The sequence below is a fragment of the Pleuronectes platessa genome, chromosome 4 (assembly GCF_947347685.1).
Source record: "Pleuronectes platessa chromosome 4, fPlePla1.1, whole genome shotgun sequence".
NCBI lineage: Eukaryota > Metazoa > Chordata > Actinopteri > Pleuronectiformes > Pleuronectidae > Pleuronectes > Pleuronectes platessa.
Genome location: NC_070629.1, coordinates 14,551,129 through 14,572,335, shown reverse-complemented (window position 1 = coordinate 14,572,335; position 21,207 = coordinate 14,551,129). Strand labels below are relative to the sequence as shown.

Here is a 21,207-nt window from a genome sequence, read left to right as displayed (position 1 = left end):
CGCTGACAGGAAGCCGGAAGCCTTTTTTTTTTTGCCTCAGCTGTACCAGAGGCCATCAGTAAATCGAATGAGTTTATTTATCAGATATTATGTGGCAACACAGATACAACTGTCAAATCAAAGGAGGTTTCACTGACAATGTCAATAACTCACTACAAACATTGACAATAGGCTTGGTCATATATTGTATTGGCGGAAGAAAAGTGATTTGATAGGTGTGGCTGTACATGAATGATGGGCTAAGCAGACAATGTCAGACAGAGCAGGGAGGAAGGACCTTCGGAACCATGCACATTATCAGTTCAGTCCAAGCCAACAGAGACAAGATCTATTGATGCCACTGATCCAAAATACAGATGTGATAAATTACAAAGGTGGGAGAAGTGGATAAGATGCTATGTGTAAGCCTCATGCCCTAATTGAAGGAAACTCATAGGATCTATAATCACAATAATCTTGATGTTGGTCTGGTTGCCAAAAAATGTGTCACTGGTTTAAAAAAACTGCCCACGAGTAAATATGGCAGGGACTAGAGCAGTCTTTGCTAAAACTAAAGGTGTTTCACCTAATTACTGATACACAACATGAACATGCAGATGTAACTAGAAATACCACACCAGTGCAGATTCAGTCTCCATGATTTATTTACAGACACATATGAGGTCACTGAGACTTTTGACCACTGAAATCAAATCGATTCATCTTTGAGCCCAAGTGACAACTTGTCAAAATCTGAATGAATGTTCAAAAGACAGAGTTGAGCTATTGTGTTCAAAACACCTCTATGACCTGGACTTTGACCACCGGAATCTAGCCAGTTAACGTCAGTCTACGAGAACATCTGTGTGAAAGGATTCTCTTGATGCATTCACAAGGCAAAAGGGAGTTTTGTGTGGTCACAGTGACCTTTGACCTTCAACCATCAAATTCTAATCAGGTCATTCTTGAGTACAAATGAATATTTGAGCCAAATTTGAAGAAATGCGCTCAAGGTGTTCCTGAGCTGTTGTGTTCATAAGACCAACAATATGCATATCGTAAGGTCACAGTGCAGAATATTTGCTTGCATAATGTATTGATCTCTATTTGCTACAAAACATGTTTGGCTATGGATCAAGTAATAGTGTTGCTCCAGTGCACAATGAATGACAGCTACTGCTGCCGATAATTCACCACACTGACTGATCTTTTATTAGGCATAACAATCAATCAATCTTAAATTAATTTGTATAGCCCATTTTCACAAATCACAATTTGTCTCATAAGGCTAAACAAGGTGCAACATCCTCTCTCCTTCATCTTCAACAAGATTAAGGAAAAACTACCAAAAAAAACATATTAACAGGGGGGAAAATCATAGAAACCTCAGAGATCCCTCTCCACCCACAGCAAGAGAGAGTGCAATAGATGCCGCTATTGAGTAAACAGCAAATGTTTAATGCACCCATTTACAGGTAGACATCTCTATCTATTCCTCCTATCCGTCCACCTGAACATCCTCCTTACTGCCATGTACCACTCACTCATCCATACATCCATGTAAACATTCATAGAATCACTCCATCAATCCAGACAGTGAGCTGCTCTCCCCGGAGAGAGGCTCAGCTGCCTCCTGCAGCCCTCAGACATGTTTTAATGGTAAGATTGAACTATAGGCTCCTCTGGCTCTCCTGAGCAACACACACACACACACACACACACACACACACACACACACACACACACACACACACATGAAACACTGCATAAAATGGGATGCATATCAGCAGTGGTCACCTGAATAATGTCTCCCTCCTTTCTTCAAACACCTTTCTACCTCCACATAAAACGCGCTCATTTACCTCTGTTTTAAATGCTGTTAGATACCCTCTGTAACATCCCTTTTTATCCCATTCTTTCTTTCATCCCTTTGCTTTCTTTTTTTGTGCCCCCTACTGTCGACCCTCACTCCTCCCATTTCTCCTCTACCCCCCCACCTTTCCTCATTTTCCATTGCTAATGTCATGCTGCCATGTAGCAAATACCTTGTGTTGCTGTGTGTTGTGCAGGGACGGGATGTGTGTGGCAGTCAAAACGGGAGAGAGGAAAAAGTTAACTGTGATCAGCACAGATGGAAGGACACCTGCTCTGTAATGATGTTTTCAAATACTCGCTCTCTCTCTTTCATGCCCTCACAATCTCTCACACACACACACACACACACACACACACACACACACACACACACACACACACACACAAACACACACACACACACACGCACACAAACTTCAGAGAGGCAAACTTGGGCACAACATGAATTGAAAATCCTCTTCCTCCCATGGTGCAACGGAGGCAGGGTGACTGATGGGATGGGGAGAACTGGGAGTCAGATAAAACAACGATATGGAGCCACAGAGGTAGCTCCAAAAACGGGGGGAGCTGGGAATCAGAGATAGAAAGAGTCAGAGGGGGATAGACAGGGAGTGGTTGACACATTTGGCGAGGGAGACTGGTTGTGATAAGCCCAGCCGAGTGGCCTTATCTGTGCACAGTTGTGTGTTGTGTGGTGAGTGTGCTACACGGCTGAGAGGGAGCAGGATGGTAGCGCTACAGGGAAAAACCTCGGCGTCCACCTCAGGGGCTGGGGTTGGACCTGAGCCTGTTGTGGGGTTGGATTTTTTTGTCATGCTTTGTTTCATGGTGTATCTAAATAGTAGTCAAAGAGAGTCTCAAGTGATGCAGTCAAGACTCCCTCTAGCCTTAAGACTAATAACATTCTACATTGGCCCATGCATTTTGGAGCCAGCCGCTTGTTGGCTTAACCCACCAGTGAGTTGGGGAAACAGGGTAATGGAGGGTTTGAAGGTTTGTAGAATCACATCTGCTGTGTCTTGAGACTTAAATGAAACTCCTCTAAAAGTGGCCTACAAGCTGTTTGTTTTGTTGCCACCACCATTTACTGAAGTGCTCTGATTCTGGGTAGATCACCTGAGGAAGTGATGCATCAGGCCGTCCCATCAGCAGGATATGGGGAGTGATTGGAAGATGTGGCGTAACAGCTTGGAAAGAGGGATTCTTTCAATTTCCACAAACAGTCTGCAATACCTCCGCACTAATGGACAGTGTGCCAATGGTGACTTGACTCATGAATGCTTCCTTTAAAGAACTTGGATCTCTAACCTGACAACCCCGGAAATTGGAAACACTTGATAGGTTTAAGGTGAACTTGATCTGTAGGGGGCAAGCTGGGGTTGCAGGTCTGGCTGAGGTAAAGAGAATGTGTGTAATTCCCATTCTTTAACATTAAAGTTTATATCTTGATCAGAGAGCGGCTCATAGACCTTGCCATGTGAATACTGCAGGGGAGATCTTAGGATCCTACCCTGTTGATGGTCCCCCATCTCCTCTAAGTCCTTCTATCAATCTGTATGATGTAATGACCAAAACAGTCAATCCCTGTCAAGTACAACATAGGTTTGTTGAAGCGTAGCCTGGCTAGAGGAAGATTTACTATTCAATAGATCTTTGGCTTCACAGCGTTTCCTTTATTTATTGCAAAAGTGCTGAAGACATCACACAGCTTCTCTTCCTCTGAGAATCCGATATTTCATCCTCGATTCTACAAACACTCATTAGCTTCTGGGATGCTCTGAATCGTCTGGCCTGAGGAGCTGCAGCAGATGATTTTATGGTTCAGATTGAAGAGGATCGAACATAAAGTCTGAGCATCTATGAGGGCTGCAGTTCGAACGGGCAAACTGATCAAACTCTGGGGCAGAGTGATGAGGGGACTGGAGCCTGAAAGAGGTTTCCTCACCACTGGCTGAAAGTAGCCATTTGGGAAACAATCCTGCTGCACTTGCTGGAGTAGAATCGTTTCTGCCTCCATGCAGTTGTTAGCAGTGAGCATAGGGGCAGCCGCCCGCAGAGACTGGACAGTGACTGCAACCACCTGGCTCTAGGTATTAAACTGCTCAGCTTCTGGCGTAGTTGGAGGCTTTTGCAGCCCCACTTCAATGAATTTGGCCTGACTTTACTCATCTGAAATAACATGCAAAAATGAGCACAGCAGCTTATCTTCTAAAAGAGTGCCCCCTGCAAAACTGAAAAAATTGCAGGGACATGTCCTATGATTCCCCCTGTTAATCAGGCCTATTTCAAACAACGCATTAGTTCTTTGAAGTGGAGGCCAATACAGCCCAGCAGGCAAAAACAAAGCACAGCCCATTACCAGTAGCTGGAATTAAGTTCCTGACACTATGCATGTCAATGAGGAGAAGCTGTGCATGAAAACACAAACACATATGACACTAGTTAACATTCACACACACAAACACACACGTATACGCACAAATGCAGAAAATCTGGTAACTAACAGAAATACCCACAATTACATGCACACATCACTATCTCATTTTATTCACTTACAAGCCAGATTCACTATAACATAGCCTACAGGTGTCATTAACGTTTCAAACATGGAAAATTATGCAAACACCCCGCCACGCTTTGAGGGCAAGAAGCTCTGCTCATTTAACTCACTCGTCCAGCTGCTCAGACGGAACTGTCTGCTGGTGCTGCACTGCTTTGTGGAAACAAACATCCTGTCAATATCGTGCATTCTAACATTTATATCAACACAGGCAGACACTGGGGTTGGGTCGTGGGACAGAGACGGACGAAAAATAGCAAAGCTGCATGCTGAAGAATTGAAAAGTAATTTCAGAAAAGAAAAAACACCATCACGTTGACATCTAACACATGAAAGATCGGATCAATGAACATTTTCTGCTCCCATCATCTTTTCTGACCCTCTCGGGATACACTGTCCGGCCGTGTGCCTAGTAAAACCAATCTGCTCTTATTCAATTTCATCCCAGCCAATTCTTTTGCGTGGCTGAACTGACCAGAATGTGTGTATCTTTGTATTCGTGTGAGTGTGTGTGTGTGTTCATCAGTCTCAGTGTAGGTCTTTGTGCAGAGCCTCAGAATATGAGGTAATCAATCACATCATACTGCCTTAGATTAGAGCCACATTGATCTGGTCTCAGCTCTGACAAACTGCCTGACCTAGAATACATCCACCTGGACAAGGGCACGCACACACACACACACACACACACACACACACACACACACACACACACACACACACACACACACACACACACACACACAGAGAGAGAGTTAGAGAAACACACAGCATCTCTTCTCTCCATGCATTTCTGGCACTCCACATAGCACACACATACCCCCCTCTCCCAGGATTGTACACTACCACATGCACACATACCAGGAATATTTAGTGAGAACCGCAGTCTCTCACAGTGCAGTCCCTGTGCTGTAAACATCCAAGGTGGGATGATTTTCCCTGTGGGTGGCTGCTCATTTGTGTGCTCTCTCACTGTCCGTCACCTCCACTGCCCCGGTCCACGAAAGCAAACACTCACCGCCACAGTTTGAGGTTCTCATCTCTCATTCTCAACCGACTCTGGAATTTCATACATATTTCAACCTTTGGTGTGTGTGTTAGTGTGTGCGTGTCCGTTCTGTATTGGCTACATGCGCTCATTTAGTTTATTAATGCTGTGTATCGTGCCAATCAATGGACGGTGGTATGATGAAGGTCCCTGCCTGAGGGGAGAGAGGTGAGCAAGTGGAAAAGACTGAGGTTTGCCGCGTTCACAGAATGATTAAGTCTGAGCTCAGGCCCACGTGTGCATGTGTGCTTAACAAGTAATCATTAGCACTAGATATGCAGTGAGAGTGTCAGAGTGTTATCCAGGTATTGTTTGAAGATCTCTAGCTGTCTACCCTGTAGTGCAGACTGGGGGGAAATCAAAGCCCTGAACATCTGAAGTGTGTGTGTATGTTTGTGTGTGTGTGTGTGTGTGTGTGTGTGCGTGTGTGTCAAGCCTTCTCCCAGCATCCCAACACAGAGCAGAGACAGAGACACACACTCCAGTAGAACTACTGTTGAGGGAGGCACTTTCCCTCCACCTGTGTTGTACAATATAAAACATTTGGCAGTAACTTCAGTTTATTCCAATATTTTTCATTGCATCGTAACTAAGATGAAATGCTCCACGAAGTTAACGTTGTTTTTCAAATGAGTCTGTGAAATTTATGTGGAATTTTGATTAACATCTACATCTTGCAGCAGCCACAGTGCCACAAGAATTTAAGCAGAACTGGCATCCACAGTAAATATGAAACACTATTTTACAAAGTATTTATTAAGATGTCACGTCCCGGACTGCTCCCCACTGCCATTAAGATATTTCAAAACAAATAAATAGGCTACAGCGATGCCGGCTGGTGTAGGCAGGCAGGAAGATTTATAAGCCAAACTCAAATGGGAATCAAGAGGAGCAGAAGTAACCTACGAGCAAACTGAAGAGATGAGTGAAGAAAAAATCAACTTGTGAGAGGTAGACGACAGCACTCGGGTGAAGCTAATTAGGCTGTCCTGGTCCAACTTCATGAACAATCTTTTCCGAAGACTTTTCGTAGATGTCCTCTACAGATATGGTCCCTCTTTTAAATCTTGACATATTTATAATCCTAAAGTTTTGCGTCCATCACATGTTAGAAATGTGATCAACATGAATTTGTGGGAACTTTTCCTCTGGTATTCTCACATAAGTTCACTCTGAACCTGCATGAAAAGTTCCAGAAAATATCCAGAACCCCTGACTCAGACGTTCGCATTCTCACATACAGCCCCTCCTGATAATTTCAGGAAAAATGTCTCAACTTCAGTGCACGTTGGGAAGCAGTCTATATGCAAAGCTACACTAACCAGCTGTTGGCTGATAAGCTGAAGTGGGATCGATCTAGCTCTTTGTGAGAGAGCAAAGACGAATATTTCCATAAAGGTGAAATGTATTCCCTCAAGAGAAATGTTACTTTGTCCGTGCCGATGTCAAGCGCCTCACATACCAGCACATTAATCATATCAGGTTGGGTTGTTTTGGATTTAGCTGACATTCTGGCGAAGTCTCCGACCTGATGTGTCTTGGTGAGCAAATACTGAAGAGTGGGAGACCTGCAAAGACAGTCGGGTGGATGCGTGACCAATGAAGTTCGTCTGGAGGTGGGAGGATTGACCAATGAGAGAGCGGGGCTGATTGGAGGTGATTTACGTTCCTGACATCTTTAACCAAATTACCCGGCATCCCTTGCGGTGTGATTACTGTGATGCACAGTCTTGAGGCTTGTGTGTAAAGTGTGTGTGTGTGTGTGTGTGTGTTATTTCATTTCTCACAGGAAAACAGCTTGTGTTGTGTTGAACTGGAAGATGGATTTAGACACAACAAGGATTCAAAACGAACAGACAGCGGCAACAAAACATCTGTTTTTGTGACAGTCTGATTTGTGCTATCTTTAGCATTCATCACATTTATCGTGCCCACTGACCTGTGGGCGCGGCCCAGACACCATGTTCGGGGTTTTATGAGGTGATCTCATTGATCGGAAGCTAAGGCTGCTCTCAGGACATCCAGAAGATTCTAGCAGAATTGATGAAGCTTGTTTCGCAAATAAGAAACCAGTGTCCCAGATATTTGGAAATGAGCTGAAATATGTTATTCCACATGTTCCCTCGGAAAATAATATACACCCAAACCCTCATTGAGACGTCATCTGACAAATTACTATTAATGATTCAAAGTGTTTCATGTGCAATATGTAGTGATTTTTGTGCCTCACTGTTAAATGTCTAAGACCAGCACCCTTTCTATCAGAGCAGGCAGGCTCATCTGACTCAGAGCCTGCATGATCCATCAGTTCCTTTCAGCCTCTCTGCTCTCTCAGACCTGCTCTTGAAGACAGATAGCCGGCAGACTGTCTCATTTCACGCTTGCAGGATTTAATGCTATTAAAATAGACACAGATACACTCAAATATGCACACGACCAGACACACACAGACACAGAGACGGGCTGTGGCTGCTATCTGATGGCCCGAACAAGCAGCGGCCTCTGAGATAAAGAGCAGCTTTCCTGTTCCAGTGATACAGGGCCATGTTCAGCCTGTATAAATGATCTGTGTGTGAGTCTGTGTGGGCGCTTGTACCTTTGTGTGCGAGTCCACATTTGCACCTGTGCGCTGTGACTGATGCTGGACCAATCCCTCAGTGATCCCATTACAGAGGACTGACAAGCAAAGGTGTGTACACATGTGGGTGTGTGTGGGTGTGTGTGTGTGTTACTGTGTGTTAGTGTGCGTGTGTGAGATGGAGAGGATCATCTGAGGACTGTTGTTATTTAGTAGCATTCTCTATCACTGTGGCATGTTATTATCTGGCTAGAGCCCATTTTACATCACTCATGCTCACACATACACACTTGCACGAACATTTGCGCACACTGACACGCGCACACAAACAAAGATATTTTGATATTTTTCTGAGGACATCCCATGACTGCATCCACTCCTTATTCCTCATTGCGATGTTTTGGAAATACTCTTGTTTGCTCACTAGCCGGGAGGAGAGGACTGAAGGGTCTCTTTATGTTTTTCCAGAAAAGAGAGAAACCTCACTGTAATGACAAGACTCAAACATGTCCTTGTACCCTTTTCAAGGAATAGTCCTATCACCTAAATCCCTGTAAACCTGTACATTTTCTGATCTTAAATCAGATCAAAAACCCAAACATCTACATCCTATTCTTAAACATTTAACTTGTGGTGCAAGAGGTAGCGAGGATCATCTACTAACCATAAAGTCAGTGATAGAATCCCTGGCTCCTCCAGTCTACACTCTTAAGTGTCTTTCGGCAAGACACTGACCTGGAGGCTGTACTGGCTTTGTATGAATTTCATGTAAAATGTGTTGCATAAAGAAGCACTGTATATGAATGGGTCACTTATACTAGAAAAGGTTCTTACAATTTACCATTTAACGAGCAGAAAAGTGCGATAAGCAGCTTAAGTGTGTTAGTTAAAGAGGATGTAAACCTTACTGGTCATGCACATACAAACACACACACACATGTACACACAAGTATTCAATAAGAGGGTATTAATGTAATCAGACCACACTTTGTATTTATGATTAACAAATCCACACAATTATAAAACCTCTTACAAGTACACTTAAACAGGAGCCTAAAACAATAACAGTGCACGTGGCACTGAGTGAACACACTGTGCTGCCAACTACTTTTTATCTCTGTGCAAACCTGCCCTCCCTGTACCTTGTTATTCCTGTACAGTGCCAAACTGACTGACTCAGGCAGATTGCCTTCAAGGTTTTCTCCCAGAGCATCTTTGCACATGATTAACATAGTGAAAGGGTTTATTATCAGAAACATGAACCTTTTCTAAACCTTACCAAGTAGTTTTATTTGCTGTAACTTTACTTTACTGCAACTGACAACTGAAGCAGAGCCCTTTCTGCCTTAAGGCTTTCTGTGTGCCAAGTTTTTCCTGCAGCTTTCAGACTGAGAGACAGTTGAATACATGACACATCAATAACTGTGTGAAATACAAAAAACCCCAAATAAACTGCAAGTGCACACATACACACAACCTGCATGATAGATATTCAATAAACCACGGAGTTTCGACCAAGTTGCAAACTTGAATGTGTGTCTGATCTGTACACAAATTTACAGATATATTACACAGAATGTATCTTTTATATGTAATATGTGAATATACCTCATTTATGATCTTTTTTGATATGTACAGCTCCACATAAAGCAAAATGGTTCCATAGACTGTATATAAAGATATACAACTAGTCTCCACTACGTCACAATGTCCAGAAATGAAGCCCAAATATCCCGGAAAGGAACACTCCCATCTTGCACCAATGATTTCATTTGGGGCATTTTTATAGCATCAAGAGAATTGGGTCCAGAATTTACCTGCAGTTTTCCTTTCACCCATGCGTTCACAAGAGCAACAAATTCTCTGCATTATTCAGGTGATGTCTGGAGCAGCAGGGTAAAGCAGACAGGGGCAGGAAGTGACGTATAACTCAGCGACAGGGATCACGTGATTTTCTTTACAACACACAGATACCGTCATCCGCTCTTATCACCACAAACTTCGTCGGTGTCCTCTACGTGTATGTCACAGCTTTTTCACTGGGCGACATTTTGTGTATTCTTCCCCTGTTTTGTTCACACATTGGATTCACCGGACTTCCTGCAGACTTTATACTCCAGGGGCAGGCGGAGAAAGTCCGCAGAATCTCCAGAGGCTCTAACTTGGAAAATTGTGTTCACACATGCACCTTCTCCAGTCAACATCAGGAGAATCTCCGGAGTTCAGTGCATGTCTGAAAACGGCGATGGAGGAGGCTGGGCTTGTGACCTATACTGCAGCCTGTCACCAGGGGGCATACCAAGTGCTTAGACTTCACTTTTGGAGAGCAGTCATTTCCCCTCAGCAAAACTGTAAAAATAGCAAAGCTGAAGGTTTGGAAAGAGAGACGTCAAACATATTGGTCTCACAGAAAGAATGCATGTGTGCGCACCTGTGTCTTGAGGTCTATCAGCTGGGCTTGGTGCAGGTTAGAACTCCCCCTCCTCATATTTCTCCTCAGGCTCCTCGTTTACTGGCTGCTTGTACCAGCACCTGAGAGCAGATTATTGTTTAGGAGACTTGCAGCAGAACAGGGAGAGTAAGTATCTCCTCTCCTCTGCGCTAATCTAATCAAATTTGATGTTTCCAAACACACAGCAGCTGGCTAAAGGCACAGCGATGATACCCGAGGAACAAAGCCCACGCTTGTAGCTGGAGACATACTTAAGCTTCTCCAATTCCTGCCTCAATTTGGCATTCTCTCCCTGAAGCTTAACGCTGACAAGAAAGCAATTTAACGGCCCAATACTGTGCAAGAGTGTATGTGTGTGTGTGTGTGTGTGTAAGCATGTGTGTGTGTAAGCGTGTGTGTGTGTATGCAGCACACATCCTTGTGTGGCCTGATGGGGGCAAGTTCTCCATGATCCCTTGTTTACTCAGTAGAAACAGAGCAAGGAACATTTAAATACCTGCAGAAAGAACAAAAACAAATATCGATGTAAATATATTACTTTGGGCCTCAGATTTTGTATTATTTTGCATAAAGATGCATTACATGCTGCCATTTGAGTACAAACAATATGATAACAGCATTAATAACCAGCACCATTAGGGCACATTTTCACCGTGGCCAAGATGCACAAAAACTACTAAACAGTATTGCCATGGGACTTGGTGGAAGGATGCAGTAAAGTTCATGTTTTATATTCGGGGCTTTTTCAACATCTTCCATGATTTATCAGAGAACTAGAACCTCTGGCGCTCAGAGGATGCATACCTCCACCAAGTCCCTTAATGAAACCACATCTAAATTCACTGGATCCAGATTTGTATTTGGATCTGCACCAAATTACCCACATTCATAAATATCAGTCCCTTAAACATGCCTCAACATCATCAAGTCCCATGAATTCTCTGAGAAATCAATGAAATGGTGAAAAATGCCCTAATTCACAATGTTAAAGTTCCAGAAAAGAAATCATGGATTTTCCCTCTGATCTGGATTTCAGACAAAATTTAGTGGATTCTATTTTAATGGTAATCTGTCCAGTAGGTTTTGATTTTGCATAAAATACTAACCTACGAACAAATGGACAGGGGCGAAACCAAACCTCCTTGGCGGAATTATTGTGTGTAAGCAATTTGGTATGAAATAATAAAAATATAATCTTTTTTCGTTTGATTGTCCTTATATCATCAAAACACAAAGGTGTTGGTTTAGCATTTGGAGGTAGTCCCCCCCTTTTCATCTCTCATACATAATTAAAACATAATAAGTAATTTCTTTTTTCATGTGAATGAAATAACTGTGGGAGGGGCTGATTGCTTTGATGCACAATGTTTTAGATCAAATGCTGAGATCACTTCAGCTCAGTCGGTGCTGCAAAGGGCCTTTCATCACTTTGACCTATCCAGCTCTCACTTTCATCACACTCTAACGAAGGCCTTATTAATTTATAATCAAAGGATCCGGATTCACTCCGGGTCCGTGGAGGATATATTCAACTCTCTGTAAAGTGCATATGGTCATCACATTTTGAACTATACACATGAGGACCAGTTGACACAGATGAACAGGCACCGAAACAGTAGAACATTTAGAACACTTTTTATTCAGATGTATTTGAGTGTTTACAGAGTGAAGTGAAGAAAAAAGAGATGTAAAATGTTGGGAGGCCTGAAGAGAGAGCTGCTTTGTGTTCAAGCATAGCAAAAAGTTCCCTTACGCACATCTGGAAAAAAGACTCTATCTCACTGTGTGTGTGTGTGTGTGTGTGTGTGTGTGTGTGTGTGTGTGTGTGTGTGTGTGTGTGTGTGTGTGTGTGTGTGTGTGTGTGTGTGTGTGTGCGCGCCTGCAGGAATGGCCGTTCCGCCACGTTCCAGATAATTCCACACATAGACGGGTCCACACTCTCCCTCTGTACTCTCGGCCTTACACACACATTGGTCACCGTGCTCTGTGAATGTGTGTGTGTGTGTGTGTGTGTGAGAGACTGTGTGTAGACTCAGAGAAACAGACTAGTGCTCCTGTTGGTTATAGGTTGTTTAACTAAAAAATCTGTGCCTCGAGACTTTCGATCTGCAGCCTGCTGAGAGCCAGAGGAGCAAACCGCACGTTCCATCAGTGAGAAACACTTTCCCTCTAGAAGTGCAATCAATCATATCTGTACAGATTTCAAACGAGACTGTAAAATGTTACAACATCACATAAAATAAGTCATGTTATTGCAGCAGCACAAAATTTATATCAGAATTCCAGTGAGAAATTTAGTTATGGGGTGATATGATAATCTAATCAAAATCAGAGTTGGTCTATTATTACTTGTGTCCAATCCTGTTACAGTGTTATCACATGCTCCCATTTGCCTTCAGCAGGAAATGAGGAAGGAAATAGTGGGAAAATGAAGATACACATAAGTAACACACATACGTTATTCTGCAAGAAAGAGGGGTCGTGATGGAGGCCAAAACAGGTACTGGCTTGATAAGCAGCTTGTTAAGAATCTGAATATATATTCTAAATATATGCAGAGTGGAATATTTTCATTTTTTTTAGATATATTTTATACTTTTAAACACCTGAACGTTCAAGGTTAGTTTTTTTGATTGTTGAGAAACAATGAGATGAACATAGTGAAACAACAAATTCAAGGATTTAGCACTGGGCAGCAACAACATAACTCTGCTCTTACTCTCATCCTGTAATGGAATACCTGACCCTGTTAGAAACAGTGTCTGCTTCACATCTGAAGAACACTTCAGTTCAAACAAAAGGCCAGAAAGACACACACACAAACACACACAGACACACACAAGGAACATTTTCCAGTTTCAATCCTCCACTTAAACAACAATGTTCTATCAGACAGCAGACGGCAGATCCAATGGTCTACCTGTGTCACAGTGCCATCTAGCATTTAAAGGTGGAATTACAAAAACAGGTCTTCAGGTTTTGTTTCTAATGAGTAAAGTGAAATATCAAACCACGACAATGATCGATGTACACTGCAACCTGCCAGTGGTTACACATTTTTCATGTTTATGTACTTTATGCTCCACTGCATTTTCACTATGCCTTGCGTTACATGTACTTTGTTTTTATACTTTAAAAAATATACTGATAAAGAAACAACAGAAACAACTGAAACAACTGAAACCCCAGAAACTCACTAATATGAAAATGCAAATGTTTTCAGGAAAAACATCTGGTGCATTCTTTAATTTATATTATTCTAGCATTTAACAGAATATACAGTAGGCTAAAATGTATTTAAAAGTAGAAAAGTGAATGTGGTGCTTCTACTTTATGTATATGTGCACACACAGCATGTGCCTGGACTCTCTTTGGACACAGGCACTTGCTGAACCGCACAATGTTAAATAAACCAGAGAAGGAATTCCACTGAGTCAACACAGTGTGGAAAGCTGTGTGTGTGTGTGTGTGTGTGTGTGTGTGTGTGTGTGTGTGTGTGTGTGAATGTACGTGAGAGAGAGAGAGAGAGAGAGAGAGAGAGAGAGAGAGAGAGAGAGAGAGAGAGAGAGAGACTCTGTTTATACCTTACCTGCCCAAGGAATGCACAAAATTCAGCTGCCATGGCAACAGAAACCACTTTCACTTTTACACACACACACACACACACCTAACCTTCAAATTTCCCTAGGATGGTCCCTGTAGCATCACTTCAGATTTATTTGTTTCATTTTACGATACAGTCTGCAATATACTTTATTGTCCCTGTGGGGAAACTTGTCTAAGCCTTATAACGCAGTGATCGATTGTGATTACAAGCCATAATAAAATGACACAAATGTCAACTGAGCAGCCAACCATCAAATAAATAACAATATACACAACTTATTCACACATTCACAGAACCTAATATGTTATATATTATATTTTCTCACACATTTACCCATATAACTCTGTTGCACAGCAGATCTTTGACAGTCTTTGGTGGTATTTGGATACATTGAGCGCTGTCTTTGGTAAAATGTTCCAAGATGGCCTTTTGTACCTGATTAAAGATTCAGTGCGTAAGATTTATTTATTTCCTTTTTTATTTATTTCTGTATTTATTTATACATTTATTTATTTATTTATTTTTACTTAAGTCATGTATGGTCCTCCATATTTGGCTGAAATTCAATGAAAAGCCGCACAGATCATGTTAGCAGGTGACCCTGGTGGAAAATGCATGTTTCCCTCAGGAGCCAGGAGAAGGGGATGATAATGAGGAATGAACTCACGTTTGCCAGTTGGTTTTTAACAGACTCCATGTCGAATAAGAACATTCTCACGTGCTGCTGGAGGTGGATGGGGCCACTGCTAAGATGGTATGACAGTGTCGTGACCACATGTCTCTGCTGCTCTCTAGTGGCCAGGAGGGGCATCCAAATGTTGATCGGCATAAGTAGATCCAGTGCAACACAAGTTTTTCAAATAACTAATAATAATAATCTAATCGGTAAAATTTGCACCTGAACACGATGGTGATAAGAACTACTCAAAATAATGATTATCCAAATTTTCATCAGTCACTGATAAGGAAGACATCACAACTCCTCGCTGACGGTAAGGTTGATCTATTTTAAGTTTTCATTTAAGTGCATAAATCTGATGTAAAGAGTAAACAGGAGTGTTTAGAAATGAGCAAGATTGAAAAATTAGAGGAAACATACAAGATTAGAGATTACAACACAGCAGTAGTACAGTGGAGTATGTTGGGTATGAGGAAAGGCCTGTGTACTAAATAATCTTATTTTTCTCCAGGTTGACAGAAAAATGGCGTTTTCTAAAAGTTGTTGGATTTACACGACACAGGCCTTGAGGTTGGATTTCTAAAGGCAAGCGAAGTTAAACAATGTTTTCAGCCTAGTTGTCTGAGGCAGTTGTACATCAGCAAGTAGATTTCCGCAACCAAATTACAATTGATCCTAAAGTTTATTGCAACACAGCATTTTTTTTTTAAATAACTATAATAATAATTAAAAGTTAAAAATAATTAAAAGTTGAGATTTAGTTGCACTTATATGGCACTTGCCTATAGCACTTTGTAGTTTGGGTTTCTTGATCCTTTTAGTTTTGGGTTTGTACCGTCATGGTTGAATGCACTGATTGTAAGTCTCTGGATGAAATCTGCTAAATGAAATTTAATGTCATGTATAGGAACCTGCCCTCTGGTGGCGGAACAATAAAAACCTCACCCAGTTGGAGCTGAAGATGTTTTTTTAATTCATACCACAGAGTAAATGTTACACAAAGTATTTATTCTATGTGTATTTATTGAGATTATTAGTAACATGTATTTTTCATGTCAATTATAGAAGCGGGAATAAATATGGAAAATGGGAAATATGGAAAACACACCCGTGACATCAACCCTTACCCAACCTCAAAACGAAAGCTACTGATCAGAAAGTGAAATTGACTGATGGTGGCAGACAGAACGGCTCCGCAGCGACGGTAAGGTTGATCTCTTCTCAGCGGTCTGTTAAAGATAAACAATCCTGTTTTTATTGAATAAGTCGCTTGAGAGAAAAGTGGTGTTTTCTAAAAGTTGCTGGGTTTGAAAATTGGTTTTAGCCGAGTGGGGATATAGTTTGTTGCGGCAGGTGAAAGTGAAAGTTTTGAACTTCAGATAAACAGGAAAACTTTCTCTCTATGCTCTTCACACATAATAAAGCAGTGAGCACTTTGTGGTGTCAGGGAATATCGTGCATCAGTAGGTAGATCTTACAATTGATCCTATTACCAAAGTCTATTGCAACACAGGAGATAATAGCTGACGGATTTGTGATGTAGATGTATATTAATAAATACCATTAAGTAAATGCCACATAGTGTATTCTACTCGTATTTACAGACGAATACATGTTTTTCCATACAAATGATAGAAGCTGTCAACAAATTAAGTATTGGCCAGTACGGGGATCGAACCCGCGACCTTGGCGTTATTAGCACCACGCTCTAACCAGCTGAGCTAACCGGCCATGAAAAGTACAGCATTGACGTAATTCTAACGTTGCCAATTGATCAGAAAGTGACATTTACAAAGAGCTGGAAGACAAAACCCCAAATTGTTGAATTTGTAAATTATACTGGACAGATAAAGCTACACAGTGTATTCTCCGTATGTCTAAAGAGGATTTTAATTACATGAATTCACATGTGAGTGATGGAAATAATTATATTAATGGCCAGTACGGGGATAAAATACCATAATTGCAAGTGTATCAAACTAAACTACTGTATTTTTGTATTTCAAAGTGCTACACACACACAGCCCCTGCGCTCCGCCACACACTCGCTCAGAGACACGGGCAGTGACTGAGACTTGAGCTCTTCAGCGTGAAACAGCCAGTTAGTGACTTTGTAGAACAGTGGAAACACAGAGCTTCTCTGGTCACATCTGCTCAGAGATCAGCGGCTTCATGATCAGAGCAGAAGCTGCAGGTGGTTTGTACCGAGCTGGAGTTTCTGTTTCCTCCTTCTCCTCTCGGCTCGCTCCTTGTGCTCAGTAGAACCATAGACTGTATATAAGTAGAACACGTGACGCTCACAGTCAGGACTACTGACACCTAAATCGTCCCAATAAAAAATAACCTTAACTAACCCTCTGAACTTGAACTAGTTCATTTTAAGTGTGAACTGGCTCAACGCTGCAAACAGCTACTGGACACCAGCATTGAGAGGCAGACGTAGGGCTGGATTATTACACTCCTGTGACCAATCCTGCATGAGACTGCAGTTAGGCCCGCCTTTCTCATTAGCATAAGGACACTGCAAATGAAAAGGAAATGTATCAGGGAATAAATAAATGTGCAAATATATTTAAGACATTTATTTTGACATTTATTTTCGTATTAACATATTTATTTATTTATTTCTGTATTAATTAATTTATGTCCTTTTTTATTTATTTATTTATTTCTGTATTTATTTATACATTTATTTATTTATTTATTTTTACTTAAGTCATGTATGGTCCTCCATATAAGTCATGTATGTTCCTCCATATTTATATATACACACACATATATGTTAGATGTTTGCCTCATTAGCTGCTGTCAATGTTCTGATCTCAACAAGCAAATTACAGAGTAGAGACGAATGAGAATCCCCATCGGGTTTCAATTTTATGATGAAATAAAAATATGTTTAAAGGTTAAAATGGTTTTAGCAGGGTTTGTCTGAGGGATATAATCTGTTGCAACAGGCCTCCAGGGAAAGTGTGGAGCTTTCTGGAAACCTGTTTCTCTCTCTCCATGCTCCACACACATAATAAAGCAGTGAGCGCTTTTTGATGTGAGTGAATATTGTTCTAGTAGATCTTACTTAAGTCTAATGCAACACAGGGAACCTGCCCTCTGGTGGCTGCACAATAAAACCTCCGTCAGTTGCTGATCTAGATTTTAATTCATATGACACAGTAAATGTTGCACTGCGCTTTGATTGAGGATATCAGTAACATTAACATTAAATATATGAGAGGGAACAAATAAGTAATAAATGTATTTATGGCCAGTACGGGGATCGAACCCGCGACCTTGGCGTTATTAGCACCACGCTCTAACCAGCTGAGCTAACCGGCCATGAAATGAACGGCAGTGACGTCATTATCAATGCCTCTACTGATCAGAAAGTGAAAGAACATTAAAAAGAGCTTTAATATAAAACGACTGACGAAAGTAAAATTGTTGAACTTTTAAAATTATACTGAACAGAAAATGCCACACAGTATATTCTGCGTGTTTCTACAGAGGACATTAAATCAGTGGTCTTCAACGTTTTTCAGGTCAAGGACCCCCAAACTGGTGGAGAGATGGAGCAGGGACCCCCTACTATATATATTTTATACACTTGTGTTTTATATTAAACTAGGCCTAGTGCCATATATAAACATAGCTACCCTGTTATTGTGCATTCAATACTAAGCTATTCAAATATTACACAGGTTCATATATTCATGTTTTTATTGCCATTTAGAAACATAAATCTTGAATACAAGACTGAGCTTTTAAAGTAATTCACAGATTCATGTTTTAATTTTAAACATACATGTAGAAGAGACAGTGAATCCTCAAGCCATCTGTGGATGCCACACATACTCCCACATTAGTGAGATGTCGGACCCTGATGGGTAGCACACAACTTATCTAACCTTGGATGGATGGAGGTTGTCAGGCAGAGGGTCATATCAGCCTCACAATATGTCCAATGAATGTTAATGTGTATTTAAACACATTTAAATTTGTGGAAAATAAATTGGTTAGAAAATCAATTAAAAAAATTAAAAAATATAAAAAATTGTCTAATCAGCCAAACATTTCGCGACCCCCCCTGCAGTACCTCTGCGGACCCCCTAGGGGTCGCGGACCCCCTGTTGAAGACCTATGCATTAAATACATGTATTTACGTGAGTAGTGGTTGAAAATAAATGTTGTCATGGCCAGTAAGGGGATCAAACCCCCGACCTTGGCGTGATTAGCACCACGCTCTAACCAGCTCAGCTAACCAGCCACAAGTACTACCATGATGTCACTACAAAAAAAAACGATAGCAAATAACTGTTCCTCAGTGACAATCAAGTTTGATGAGTCTGGGTTCTTCAGGAAAGGTATATGCGTTTGGATAATTAAAGAGGACTGTATGTGAAAACACCTAAAGGGTACGGTTTGGAAACATAGTTGTCAAGACAAAAGCCATTGAATTCATCAAAAGGATATCTACTGATCAGAAAGTTAAATTTGGTAAGAGCTGGAAGACAGAACGACTCCTCAGCGACGCTAAGGTAGATCTTTTCTAAGTGTTCACATAAGTTTAACATGTCGGTTGTATTTTTTTATAAGTAGCTGATAAAAGAGTATTCTGGAAGTGGCTGGTGTCGAGAACAGAGGGTACATTGCGGAGCCAGATGTGACTGGGGCAGTGCAGGTCCATTTGTACTCCGATTTCAGGAGGTGAGTCCTTCCTCTTCCAAAGGGGTGATAGGAAGGAAAAACTATGAACCACTTACCTAATGTCTCATTGCACTTGTACTCTGTTAAGAAATGTTACACCCCCCCCCCCAAATCGTCTATAACATGGTGTCATGTGTGTCCTCGTCTCTCACAGAGTTGCAGATCTCTACAGGACTTGAACATCTCCCTTTAATCCTCCATCACGATGCCTGTGGACTTCTCTGGCTGGGAGGTGGTCGATGACGGCGCTTCCTTTACTGGTGTGCTGCTGAAAACCTCTCAGAAGCCTCAGGACCAGGGCGTTTACACTATGTACCACGGGACCAGCGTTGCCAGTGCACGGCTCATCATTGCCCATGGTTTCAAACAGTCGACTGGTGGCATGCTGGGAAAGGGCGTGTATGTCAGTCGCAGTATGTTGAAGGCATCCAGTTATCCTAAGGGAAGTTCCCATGCAGACCGTGTGGTCCTTGAGGTCCTGGCGCGGGTCGGCCATGTCAAGCGCATAGACAAGGACAATCACCCTCTGCAGCTCACCTGGAGCTCACAGGGCTACGACACCGCCTGGGTGCCCCCTAACTGCAACATGAAGTCTGTGCCCAGCGGATTAGAGGAGGATTGTGTGTTCGACCCCAATAGGGTGAAGGTGGTGTGCATCGCAGAGGCCCCGAACGCCACCATCAAGAAGGAGCTTCAACAGCTTGTGGCGAGGAGCTCCACACGCGTAGGTGGTGGCAGTGCTCCAGACAGGTGCTCACTGTGTAAGAGGACGACCCAGCAGGGATCCCAGCACATCGAGCAGCAGTGCTGGAAGTGCGGGAAACAAATCTGCATTCTCATGTCCAAGCATTTCTGTCCAGTGAAGTAAAAGCAGAGGGCCCGGGGCGAGTTTTGGCATGAGAACCACGGCACAGTTGTACTGACGGGAAACACAATCACATCAACACACAATGATGTACAATCTTCACCCTTCAAGCACCTTTAGTCACCTCACAGCATCACGTTACCCACCACTCGTACCAGTAACATTGTCTTTCTTTAGTGGTCAGGTCACAGATCCGCAAAAACATGCAACATCACCACGTACTGTGATTCCTTTTCATCATATACATACATATAGACGTCCAGATTTTTCAGAGTCTGTATATCTCTGCATTAACAGTTAATGGTAAACATATCTTTACTATAATATGTATTGCTGATTTCTTCTGCACAGGTTTTATACTCTCCGATCATCACGCATAATGAATTTGTGCCTCAAGTTGAAAAACTGTTTGTAAAGCAGCAATACTTTTTCTCTGTTTGCCAGTTGATGTGATAATAAAATATGATTTTGATTCCGGAAGAAAATTACATTTATTCAACATTACATTATGTAACATATCTAAAACGTGTCGCTCACTCAGAGATGCTGTCTGTCTGCAGATTCGGGATTTCCTGCTGATGCAGTTGCAGGATGGTGTGGAGTGAATCTGACTTTAGTGGTTTTCAAAGCGACACACACAAAGATGAGAGAAGATGTTTGCAGTTAAGGTTGTGGCTAAAGACTGAGAAGCCAGTGCAGACAGGGATGGGCAAAGATACATCTGCATGTATATTAGAATAAAATACCATAATTGTAAGTGTATCAAACTAAACTACCGTATTTTTGTATTTCAAAAATACTTTATAATACTCTTCCTAGACAGCATGAAATCACATTGCAAGGCATTTGTCAGATGTTTGCCT

At 41.8% G+C, this 21,207-nt stretch overlaps 1 protein-coding gene and 2 non-coding genes across 4 annotated transcripts; 1 reads left to right on the top strand and 2 right to left on the bottom strand.

The window, feature by feature from the left end:
* The first annotated feature begins 15,856 nt into the window (after positions 1–15,856).
* On the top strand, positions 15,857–20,816 carry gig2p (grass carp reovirus (GCRV)-induced gene 2p). 2 transcript variants are annotated; one of them, XM_053421600.1, is made up of 3 exons: positions 15,857–15,982; positions 19,372–19,479; positions 19,634–20,816. In XM_053421600.1, the coding sequence occupies exon 3, from the start codon at positions 19,685–19,687 to the stop codon at positions 20,345–20,347; it is 663 nt and encodes a 220-aa protein (XP_053277575.1). In that variant the 5' UTR covers positions 15,857–15,982; positions 19,372–19,479; positions 19,634–19,684; the 3' UTR covers positions 20,348–20,816. The 2 variants fall into 2 exon arrangements, with proteins under 2 accessions (XP_053277575.1, XP_053277576.1); XM_053421601.1 differs by lacking the exon at positions 19,372–19,479 and having other exon boundaries at positions 15,895–15,982.
* On the bottom strand, positions 16,436–16,509 carry trnai-aau (transfer RNA isoleucine (anticodon AAU)). Its single transcript has one exon. It is a non-coding gene; the product is annotated as a tRNA-Ile (tRNA).
* On the bottom strand, positions 18,038–18,111 carry trnai-aau (transfer RNA isoleucine (anticodon AAU)). The gene has a single exon. It is a non-coding gene; the product is annotated as a tRNA-Ile (tRNA).
* Positions 20,817–21,207: the final 391 nt, after the last annotated feature.

What these genes read in the sequence shown, in the direction of transcription:
- gig2p (XM_053421600.1), top strand. Translation starts at nt 19,685, where the DNA reads ATGCCTGTGGACTTCTCTGGCTGGGAGGTGGTCGATGACGGCGCTTCC.